Consider the following 12,257-nt stretch of genomic DNA (forward strand, 5'->3'; position numbering starts at 1 on the left):
TTCTGATAGATTCCTCTGAAGTAGATATTAACCAGTAGGAACCTAGCTGTCTGAGAAGAGAAAGTGAGTACAATAGAGGAAGGCCTCCATTACCCCTGGAAACCACACTATTACTAACAAGACACACGTGCCATGTTTGGGTTTGTGCTCTAATAGTTTTTCCTAGTCAAACTCAGCTCTCCAAAGTCTAAGAACACTGTTGCTGTTGTTTGTGCGTGTTCTCAGTATTTGTGGCTATAATTTACACTATAGAGGTGCCTACAGGTTTAAAGAGAACAACAGACTACTTATAAAACCACATTCCTACATGAACTCAAAGAGAGGAAGTACATAAACCTAGAATGGCTGGCTATGGAGGAAATGGAAAAGGAGTGGGGAATGGAGATAAAAAGGAAACTAAAAAAAATAAAAAGCCAATTAAGAGAAGGGTCTTGCACAGAATGATGATAAATGCTATAAACTAAATATTTTATATACACACACCCGGCTGCTGCAAGGCAGTTGAAAAATCCACTTACGTTATCTTCTGGTCCATGAATGTGTCCGGATCCTGGGCTGTGTAGGATGTGATTTCCTGTCCCACTGGGAAGTCTTCGGACACCTCCACTCTTTTTTGGAGAGGCATGAAGATGGGGGCTTCGTTCACATCCATCACATCCACAGTTATGGTGGCCGTGGAAGTGGACAGAGTGACCACAAAGGCATCCTCATTTGTCACTGCCACGTAGAGAATGTACTGCTGCTTGGTCTCAAAATCTAAGCCCTGAAGAGTAGAAAAAATGAGTTTTGAAAATGTCATGTTAGCATAAAAATAACAACTTAACTATTGCTTTCAGTTAGCAGTGTAGCAGGGATCCTCAAATCTGGCTGCATTCGAGTTGAGAACCCCAGAAGAAAGATAAACAGCAAGCTTCAGTTAACAAACACTGCACGCTAAGTCAAGGCCAGTACGAATGTTCACATCCTGTGTGACATGCTGCCCATGTGATAGCGGATGGACAGAAGATCCTGCTTGTTCTCCTCACTAACCCAGGGAATTCAGTGGCAAGAACATGGAGTTCAGAATCAGTCAGCAACCAGGTCAAATCCCAGCTGGGCCATTTCCTAGCTGTGTGATTTGGGAAACTTAACCTCTGGGTCTGTTTCTTACACCTAAGTAACTAGGAAAAGGAACTACCTGACAGAGGTGCTGTAAGGAATAAACTGGGAATTTGCATGAAAGCCTCATGTAGAGTAGGAACTCAAATTACTAGCTTCTTTCTACTGTTGATAGAATAACAGAAAACATTGACATGAATGTTCAGTGGGAGATAAGATTATATACTAAGTAATTTGGAAATGAGCTCACTTGCTCAAGAGGAAGTCAAAGTTCTGGGACTAATCCAGGGATCTGTTAACTCTCTAACTTCAACACCAAAAAAAAAATCACTCAAGCTAGGCCAGTATGGCTCAGTAGTTGAGCATTGGCCCATGAACCAGGAGATCACGGTTCAATTCCCCATCACATGCCTGGGTTGCGGGCTCAATCCCCAGTAAGGGGGGCATGCAGTAGGCAGCCGATCAATGATTCTCTCTCATCATTGATGTTTCTATCTCTTTTTCTCTCTCTCTTCCTCTCTGAAATAAATTAAAAACAAAACATATTACAAAACAAAATCACTCAAGACCCTGGCTGGGTAGGTCAATTAGTTGGAGAGTCGCCCTTATACATTAAGGTTGCAGGTTCCACTCCTGCTCAGGGAACATACAAGAATCAGCCAATGAATGCATTAATAAGTGGAACAACAAATCGATGTTTCTCTCTCTTTCTGTCTCTCCTCTTTCCTCTCTCTCCCTAAAATCAATCAATAATAATAATAATAATTTAAAAATCACTCAACTTCTTAGTTTCAAGTTTCCAAGACATTTTTCAGTCATATACAACCCACTTCTAAAATAACCCAGCAAAACTGCAGAGACCAGTAAACCATTTTTGCTCTTATTTACAAAATAGATATGGACAGTAGGAAGAAGTTTCAAGGAAAGGGCCTATTAAAATAGATGGTGCTTCCTCTTCAATTTTAGGATGGTCAATCGGAGCTTCCCAACCTCTCACAGGAGCCTGAGAGTCACTGCAAACCCCAAATGGCCCACAGAACCTGGGAAAGCCAGCCACCCCCACCCTGCCAATGCCATGCAAACCTACTGAGAAGACACCAAGGACAGGGGAGTGGGCAGCAAGCGGGGCTGTCAGTTTCTGCATCTTCCCAGGCACCATACAAACCTTAGTCGTTTTCAAAATGCCGTCGTTGGTTACTGGGTCTGTGGTGACAACAAATTGGTCCTCGTCATTTAATACAGTGTACACGGCCTTCCACGCCGGGGTATCGGGGACATCGGCATCAGTCACTTTGAGTGTAGCAATTACGGCATTAGCCTCGTTCTCAGGAACCTGCCCCTCGTACTGCAGAGCAAAGGAGAAGATAGGTCACATATGACATCTTGAGACACGATAGTGAAACCAGGTCTCAGGGGGGCTAAGGGAATGCTTTCTGAGCCCGGGTTTAGAGGAGAAGAGTCTCAGAGCAAGTGGTCACTCAACCAGCAGGACCCTTATTTCCTGTCCGTGGATTAGCTGGCACTCCAGAGCATCCTCCTTCATGAGTCCCTAAGGTAGCTTTCCAAGGCCCTGGCTATCTGAGCTCCTCATCACACCCTGGCCCAGTTGCTGACTGAGTCCACAAGGCCTTGCAGGACCCAACCTCATTTGGTTCACTACACTGTTTTACAGTTCTTGCTATGCATCAAGCTCCCTCTTGATTCCAGGCATTTTGCATATGCTGATCCTTCTGCCTACAACTCTTCCACCCTCCCCTGTGCCACAGTTGACAACTTCCTTTCAAGTCTTACAATAAATGTTACTCATTGTCACTGCTAATTGCCTACTGAATATCATTCTCCCCTTCTTCACCCACTGTATTGTTGGAGGCAGCAATGTTCCCAAATAAAATACCACATTTCCAATCTTCCTTTGCAGACAGCAGTTGTCAATGAGATGTAAACAAACTTTGTGGGATAGGTCTTCCCAGAAGTAAGCGGACTTGACTTAGCAGCAATGCCTTTTGCACCCCTTGCCCTTGCTTCCTTCCTGAATGAAGCACAGATATGGCTGGAGTTCCAGCAGCCATCATGGGCCACAAGGTGACACTGAGGATGGAAGTCACACACGAAGGATGGTCGGGCAGCAAAACAACAGAGGCCCAGTCTCTATTTAGGCAGAGTGGACTATCCACCTCTGGGATTTTTGTGACACAAGAGAGAAAGTCAACCCTATTTGTTTAAACCTCAAGACTCTAGTCTCTCCTACTAACCATTGAGCTGATTTCTAATACAATAAGATTTAAGGTTCTTTCTTGTGGCATAGTCCCTTCTCCTGGACCGCAATTAATATAATTGCACACAATTATCCGTTTAAGTAGTCCGACATCTCTCTAACTAGACTATAAACTTCATGAGACTAGCATCTTTGTCTGCCTTGATTGTGGTAATATCTCCAATGTCTAACATAGTGCCTGGTATAAACTCAGAAAATATTTGTTCAGTGAATAAATAGAACCTGGTAAGATTTGCCACCGAGATGCACAATATGAGGACATAGATTCAATAGGTGCTTTTTGCAAGGTCACAGAATTTTGTCAGTAGGCATCAGACAGGGACAACTAGCACCCCAACTTGTTTATTTCTTAGTTTAAAGTTCACTAGTCTCGGGATAGTTTTCAAAGGCTTCACTCAGGAGCAGTTGTAAAGTGACAAAGGACCTTTCTTTGGAAACCACCAAGGAGTTTCAGAATTACCGTAGTCGGATCAAAGATGGGAGGGTTGTCATTGATGTCAGTGATCGTGATCACAGCTTTTGCAGTTGTGCTTAAGCCTTCACCTTGAAGGTCAGCAGCTTGAATCACCAGGGTATACGTGGCAAACTTCTGCAAAGAGATCGAACACACCCAAGTTAGGACCAACAACCACATCAGCCAAGTCCATAGCATAGAAACAGAATATTTTATCATCTGCTTAAATGCCGGTCTACCGGCCTGTCTTCTAGGCACAAAACCTCTGGACAGATGTTTAGATGCAAAGCTCAGACCATGACCATTTAAGTGGTAACTGGCCTCAACAGAGTTTTGTGTTGTCCATGGATTTAGCTGAAGTGCATTTGCCCACACCCCCCTCTGGATTTCTTCCCCGCTAACCTCACGGTCCAGTCCGGTGGTGAGCACGCTGATGACTCCTGTATCCCTATTGATGGTGAACATTTGGTCGTGAGGCTGCTCAGGCTCTTGGCTGAGGATGACGTAAGCGATGGCGGCATTGTAGGTGTTCACTTCATCATCGGCGTCTGTGGCCGTGACCTGCATCACAGAGGTTCCTGGAAGCATTGAAGGAGAGGAAGATCCAGTCAAGCTGTACTTCAGGGTCTGGTCAATACCACTCAACTCAACCGTGCCGAGTGTGAAAGGCGGGGCCCCAGAGACACGATGTCACGGCTCTTCTGATTGCTAATTTCCAAATTTCTTACCAAAGTTCTACAGGAGGGAGAGAGCCTTCCACCAGATGAGCAGTGTTCCAAGAACTCAACTTTTCCAGCAGATATTTTGGGTAGGGGTGGAAGCGAGGAGGAGATGGGAAATAAAGAACCTTAAACTAAAACACTTTGCCATGTCTCTCTTTTTTATTTATTTTTAAATTTTTATTTATTGATTTTAGAGAGAGCGCCGTGTCTCCTATACTGAGTGAACAGCCTGAAAAACAGGAAGAATCCCAAGATTTCCGCAACTGGCTTCTCAGCCACAGCTTTAACTAAGAGAACGGGTCCTTTGAGATCATTGCCTTCAAGGGAGAAAAAATATTTATGACACGTGTGACTGACAAAGGACTGGTTCCTAGGACATCTAAATAACTCTAAGAGTTTATAGGAAAAAGACAAATAGCCCAAGAGAATAAAAGGGCAAACGACTTGCATAGACAAGTCGCCAAGAAGAAACTCACATGCTAAGATGCTTAGTCCATTAATAAACAGAAAAATGCGATTTTAAATTGTACTGAGGTATAATTACACATTGACTAAAGCTAAAAAGTCTAATAATTCCAGGATATACATTGCTGATGGCAGTGCCAAATTGGTTTGACCACCTTGGAAAACAGTTTGCCACCAAGTAGAAAAGTAGGCAAAACTAACAAGATATTACCTAGGAGTAAATACACACATGGTAGAAGATAAATTTAAAAAACAAGGGAATAATTACCGCAATGGTCAGGGCAGTGTCTACCTCTATAGGAAAGAGAAAAAAATGTGATCAGGGAAATTATATGAGGGGTTTAAACTAATGGCAAGGATCTGTTTAGTCAGGGAAGGTTGTTTTTAAACTGCTCCGATTTTATACATGTTTTTTCAGGTAGGTTGTTACATGCACGCACACGCATAAGTGTGCACGCGCATACACACACACACTCACAGTCGCTTTCAAAGAAGTTCTGTCCACAAGAAGGGCCTGACCCCAAACACCAGCCCCAACACTTTGGGATCCAAAGAACCTAAGCATCTTTCTGGTTATTTGGCTCCTCGTTACCTGGGAGAGCGCCTTCCGGGACAGACCCCTCAAAGACCTCCTGGGTGAACTGGGGCCTGTTGTCATTCTGATCTGTCACTGTGATCACAATCTCCATCGGATCCTCAATTGCATTCCCATTCGAAGACACAGCATGAGAGAAGAGCTGCAAGAGCCAAGTGAGGTTTACTTGGGGCCCAAGGAGGAAAGAAATGGGAGAAGTGGCCCAACCAGAGGAGAGTGGGCTCCACCTGATGTCCCCCCTCTTCCCACTCTCTGAGACCTGAGTGCATGGACACCTGCAGCAGAGGCCTTTTCTCGCACATGTGCTGCTACTTCAATGAGGTCATGAGCCTGGACGAGATCATGAGAGGTGAAGACCTATGGACCGGAGAACACACCTACCAGGTCAGAGCTCCCATCCCCACATGAGGGCTGGGGAGCCAGGCCCAGGAGATAAAGGTGGAAGCCTAAAACTCTGACTTCTTCTGAGCAGGGTAAAATTTGCTCTGGCCACTCCAGTCTAGGGTGTCCCCCAGATCTTTCTGCATTCGGCATCAATGCATCACTTCCCAGCTTCCCTAAGCTCACACTGCTACCAAGACCCAGAAATGGGTTTTGTTCCCCAACATCATCACTGGCCTCTTCCTTTGGGTCAGGGACTTTTAGCTCCAAGAACAGGTTGAGATCTTGGGTCTAAACTTATGCATGATGCAAAGGACTCTTCCCCCTTGATTCCTAACAAAAATAACCATTAACAACCCCTATATCCAGGTTTGCCTGTCATTTCTCCTTATCAATAGGCCTCGAAGTGTCAAAGTTAGCCCCTCATATGTCCAGAGCATTGGATCTAGGGATCCAACATGGGCTGACCAAAAAATTTTGGAAGAATGGGACCCCATCATTGATAAGTTTCTAAGAGATACTCACGATGTACTTGGCAATTGCTTCTCTATCCAGAGGCTGAGTCACCTTTAGCCATCCTGTTTCTCTTTCAATAATAAACACACCAACAGGGGGTGCATCAGCCCCTTGACCAGTGATGCTGTAGAAAACCTGCGTTTCTTTGTCCCTGTTAGATTTGATCTGAAGACAAAACACAGAATTAGCAAGGAAGGGTCCTTCTCTGCCAAATTCCTCCCAAAGAAAGTACATCCTTCCCTACCTGAACCAGATTCTTAGGAAATGGGCCTTTCTCATTTTCTGGGCAGCTGATGGGAGGGATAACCCAGTCTCTCTTCTGTCTTCTGAGACCATGGTGGGAGTCAGGAAACGTGAGCACTTCCGCCTGGGTTTCAGGGACAGAGTCCTAAAAGGAAAAGAGATGAAGAACAAAATGAGATAATTCATGAGAGATAATGCAGGCAGAACAGCCCAACCTATCCGGCCAGCATCTCCATCCTGCTGGGGGCAGCGTGTGGTTTTAAGTTAATAACAAAATGAACAGCCAAAACAGAACCCAATGAACCCCTTTGCCATAATAAAGAAGGTGCTCTCTTTTGATCTTTCTTAGTGTCCAGAGTTCAAGTAATCATTATGCACGCACAATTATAGGTTTGACATTATTTTACAAGTTATTTCAAGCCTACAATATCCCACCTGTCATGTTTTAAAATTTTTATTTTTCACTAACAGTTTACATTTCAAAATTATTTTGTATTAGTTTCGGGTGTGCAGCATAGTGGTTAGACAACTATATACTTTGCAAAGCACACCTGTCATTTTTTTTTACACCTGTCATTTTATTGTTGTTGTTGACAGTATTACAGATGTCCCTCATTTTCCCCCCTCTTTGCCCCCCTCCAACCAGCCCTTGCCCCTCCCCAGGCTTTCATCACACTATTGTCTGTGTCCATAGGCTATGCATATATGTATCACACCTTTTTTTTTTTTTTTTTTTAATATACCTTTATTGATTTCAGAGAGAGGAAAGGAGAGGGAGAGAGAGATAGAAACATCAATGATGAGAGAGTCATTGATCGGCTGCAGCCCACAACCCGGGCATGTGCCCTGACCGGGAATCGAACCCCGATCGCCTGGATCCTAGGTCGACGCTCAAACGCTGAGCCACGCCCGGCCGGGCACACATCTATCATTTTTAATAGAACATTATACTCCAGTGATTTCATATCAGAGCTCTTTCAACAACTGAATATTCTGGTGTTTTAGTTTATTTTCCTTTATGTTTTTCCTAGGGTTATAGGTCCCCAAAGTGGGGTTATCAGCCAAAATAAGTAAGTTTTGAGAAATTGGTACTAAGAACTACTTTGTGATCAATACAGTTCCCTTAATGTCATAGTGCCATTATATCTATATAGTGTCCATTGCTCTAACAGAAGGTGTTGGGATGGAAACCAAAAACACCTTTTGAGACTTGTATTGAACAGTTTCCCTGTCCGATAATGATGACTTTATGCACACACAGGGAAATACGATAGTTGAAGATGGAAGAAAAAAATCTTCCAAATTGTTTAAGTGTTTTAAAGTGATTAGTGGTAACACGGTCAAGGTTCCAGGGGACAATTCCACCTCCCACCATCTACATAGTCACTGATCACTGTTTGCCAAGTGTGATTCAAGCCTTACTTCCTGGCTTTTAAATTTTTGACTCAAAATGCACAAGACAGATATGAGATATGACCAGATAGCATCACAAAATCCTTCCCAATTCTGCATACTGATCACACACACACACACACACACACACACACACACACACACACACACCCCATCTGCATCCTCACATTCATCTCCTAGAGAAGCAGTCCCGCCTGGGCCAAAGGCAGGCTCTAGAGCCAGGCTGCCTGGCTTTGAATCCTTACTATGGCAACTCCATCTCCTGGGCAGATTATTTAACTTCTCTGTCCCACAGTTTCCTAGGGTCTAAGAATGGGGACAATATTAGTAGAGTTCTTGGAAGGATTAAGTGAGATGCTAGCATTACAAATAGTGCCTGAAACACAGTAAGTGCTCAATAAATGACGATGGAGTTAAGCTGGTTGTAAAACTCTGAGTTATGGTTTTAATGAAGTTAAGTTTGGGACTTGACCTAGCACAGAAACAAGTATTACACTGTAACCTAAGCCTAAAAACAACCATTTTGCACAGACATGGTAGCAAACAGGCATTGACAGGTGAATACAGATTCATTTGCCCCACTGAAGAGGAAGACAAAGACCACGCCTTGCTGACATCAGGATGACAGAATATTTTGAGAATGATAATAAAAAATGATGAACACTGTGCTGGCAAAACAAAGCATTAACATCTTCATGTGTAAAATTAAAGGGAATCTGCCTAAGCATACTGAACACGGAATTCGTTCTTCAGAAAAAAGGATTCAACAGATTGAGAAAAGCCACACAAAGAGTAGGAACTGGAGCCCGGCCGGGCGTGGCTCAGCGGTTAAGCGTCGACTGAGGATCCAGGAGATCGGGGTTTGATTCCCGGTCAGGGCACCTGCCCGGGCTGCAGGCTAGGCAGCCGATCAATGACTCTATCATCGTTGATGTTTCTCTCTCTCTCTCCCCTTCTTTTCCTCTCTCTGAAATCAATAGATATGTTTAAAAAAAAAAAAAAAAAAAGAGTAGGAACTGGAAAGTTAGATCTGTTCTTATTTCACCCCAGCTTTATTTAGGTATAATTGACAAATAAAAACTGTATATATCTAGGGTAGGAAAGGTGATGTTTTAATATACATATAAGATCTATTCTAAAAAACACAAACTATTCTTACATGAAATAAACGAGAGGTAAGGTTGTCACCCTTTTTCCTAATGCAGGACCACCTGGCTCCACAAGGGTCCCTTGATCTAGAAACAAAGCAAAGTGAACCTCAAACCAGCTATGGCAGAGTTGCCACCTATATCCACTCTTCCTTGCTTATTTAAAAACAAAAACAAAAAAGACTTCTGTTTCTCTCTATATATATATCCAGCAATATACCCAAGTAAAATACTACATTTCCTATACTACACGTGAGGCTATGGGTGGCCATGAGGCGAAAGTTGAGGCCAGTGAGATATAAGCAGAAGTGTTGCTTGAGAATTCCACAAAAGCTTCTTAAAAAGGCAGCCAGACAATTAAGTGATGCATTTTTGTGCTTCCTCCCTCTCTCCTTCTTGTCACCTAGAATAAAGTTGTGACTGCTGGAGCTCTAACAGCTATTTTGGATCATGAGGCATCCGTGAGGATTGAAACCCTGCCCTGAGGCTAACAGAGCAGAAAGGAAAGGAGGAACCTGGGCTCCAGATGGCTGTGGGCTGTCCATACTGGCCACAACTTACCCTTAACTTGGATTTCTTGAACCTAATCACAATTCAGCAGTCATGGAGGAGGGGCAAAGTTGGCAAAGGTGGGGAGGAAAAGTTGAAAAGCCAAGTTCAAAACTGTCTTTGGTCATAAGAGGCTTTCATGCATAGCTCCCAGCAAGACCTCGCCGTGCTGAACTCACATGAATGACAGAGTCAATTGAAGACTTGACTCAGGGAGCTATGTTAATATAATTCTAGTAAGTTCCTCATTTTTCTGGGCTGTCCAATTACACCAGGAAGGAAAATGTCAATCTTTCAGGACTATTAAGTTCCCAGAATCTCAGGAGTCTTTGGGGAGAACAGGAGCCAGCCTGAAAGGCCTTGGCACGCAGAACCTGTTTCTCACTTCCCAGCAACTAGAATGGCTCCCCAGAGAGGCATTTTCATAGGAAGCACCACGGGAGCAGTTTAGAAACTGGCAAGAGGCACTTGGCTTTGGGTAAGAATTCCCAGAAACATTCTTGCTGAGGACCCAGGGAGGTGCACGTCCTTCCATTCATGGCCAGTCCACCTGTTTGTCCACTGAATATGTACTGGCCTCCTGGTATGTGCCAGACCGAGGGCCAGGCACTGCAATATAATGGGGAAGGATCTTGTGTAGCTTCTCACTGATTCTTCCCCTTCTTTGCCCAAACCCTCTCCACTAGAAACCCAAGGAGCAAAATGACCAGAGAAATGATCTCTTATTCCTTCTTTCTCCAGGAAGGGAATGACAGGAATAGTTAACCATCACTGGGTGCTTATTATATCGCTAGCGTGGCTCTAGCATTTCACATGTATTAATTCTTGCAGTCATTATCATCTTCATTTTACAGATAAGGAAATTCAAGCATGGACAGATTAAATAACTCCCCCACAGTGACTCAGGTAGTAAATAGCAGAGCTGGGATGCAATCCCAGACACAGTCCATGCCCTTCCCCACTATTCTACACTACCTGCAGAAATAAAGCTAATGGCATCTTGCCATCATTCCACCTGATCCCTCTCCACTCAAAAGCAACAAAAAATCCCCAGCAAGAATTAGTTCAGTTAGACCAATGGTTCTCAACTGGGGGCTATTTTGTCCCCCAGGGGACAATGGCAGTGTCTGGAGACATTTTTCGTAGTCAAAACTGTGGGAGTGCAATTAGAATCTAGTGGGTTAAGACCAGGGATGCTGCTAGACAGCATGCAGTGCACAGAACAGCCGCACAACAAAAAAATTGTCCTGCCCCAAATCTGAATGGTGCCAAATACAGGAACCTGGGTTAGGAAGCAGATAAAAGAATAGTGAACTTTCAAGAAACACTGCAACGTACATGATGACGGTGGTGGTGGTGGCGGCGGTGGTGGTCGTGCTCTGCTGCCTTCAGGGTCACTTTGGTGGAGAGCTTCCTGCGGGTGGAGTCCCAGGCGTGAATGAGAAAACTCATTTCTGGATTATGCAGTTGTAAAGGCCGTCTGACCATAAGCACACCGTCCATGCCCACTTTGAATCTGGTGTCATCAGAGACATAGATGGTCCTTGGTTGACCGGTGCATCCTTCAAAACTCACTGCAGGGTATAAATAACAGCGATTAAGAAATTGGGCAGATTAAAAACAAGCACATTCCTTCTCTAAAGAGCAAACTGGACTCGCCTACCAAAAGCCTAAGTCATGCAAAATAAGCACAAGCGGAACAAACCACAGTCTGGTGACAGAACAGCAAAGATATCAGAGCAGCTGATATCGCCATCATGTTCTTCACAATCACGGGGCGACTGTTTATTGTGGTCTGCTCTCTTTTCCCACCTACTTGTAAAGTGAAACAGTAACCTGTCTGGAAAGTAACTTCTCCTTTTCAATTAGCAATAAAAAGGAGCTTTTCCTTTTCAGATGTTCTTGACAACGTGAAAACAGATCCCTAAAATAATGGAGACAGAATACCTATTGAGTTCAACAGTTAGAGACCACAGTACAGTCACATGCTATGGATAGGCTACATTTAATGAATAGTTTACAATTCAATAAATAGTGGCAGATAAGAGAGAGCCAGCACGGCATAATGGTTGAAAGTATGGACTCTGAAACAGGCTTCCTGGGTTCAAGTCCCAGCTCTGCTTATTAGCTCTATGACCTCCGGTGTGTTATTTAATCTCTCTGTGCCTCAGTCTACCCATCTATAGAAAGAAGATAACAATAGCAACTACCTACTAAGGTTGTTTTAAGATACATAGAACAGTGCCTAGGAGAGAAACACTATATTAAAGCTTGTTGCTCGTTAAATAAAAAAATAAAAAAATTGAAAACAGCCCGACCAGCATGGCTCAGTGGTTGAGCATTGACCTATGAACCAGGAGGTCACAGTTCGATTCCCGGTCAGGGCACATGCCTGGGT

At 43.8% G+C, this 12,257-nt stretch overlaps 1 protein-coding gene across 1 annotated transcript in view; it reads right to left on the reverse strand.

Annotated features, from left to right (window-relative positions):
* Positions 1-12,257, reverse strand: part of CDH1 (cadherin 1) — a 71,801-nt gene that overhangs the window by 14,220 nt on the left and 45,324 nt on the right. The window contains exons 3-10 of the mRNA XM_016200777.2: positions 11,198-11,433; positions 6,751-6,894; positions 6,516-6,671; positions 5,607-5,751; positions 4,230-4,405; positions 3,834-3,962; positions 2,264-2,443; positions 519-763 (exon numbers count right to left, since the gene is read on the reverse strand). Of these exons, the coding sequence (XP_016056263.2) occupies positions 519-763; positions 2,264-2,443; positions 3,834-3,962; positions 4,230-4,405; positions 5,607-5,751; positions 6,516-6,671; positions 6,751-6,894; positions 11,198-11,433 (1,411 nt within the window). The remainder of the gene's footprint in view (positions 1-518; positions 764-2,263; positions 2,444-3,833; positions 3,963-4,229; positions 4,406-5,606; positions 5,752-6,515; positions 6,672-6,750; positions 6,895-11,197; positions 11,434-12,257) is intronic.

This window comes from Miniopterus natalensis, chromosome 18 (assembly GCF_054644295.1).
Source record: "Miniopterus natalensis isolate mMinNat1 chromosome 18, mMinNat1.hap1, whole genome shotgun sequence".
NCBI lineage: Eukaryota > Metazoa > Chordata > Mammalia > Chiroptera > Miniopteridae > Miniopterus > Miniopterus natalensis.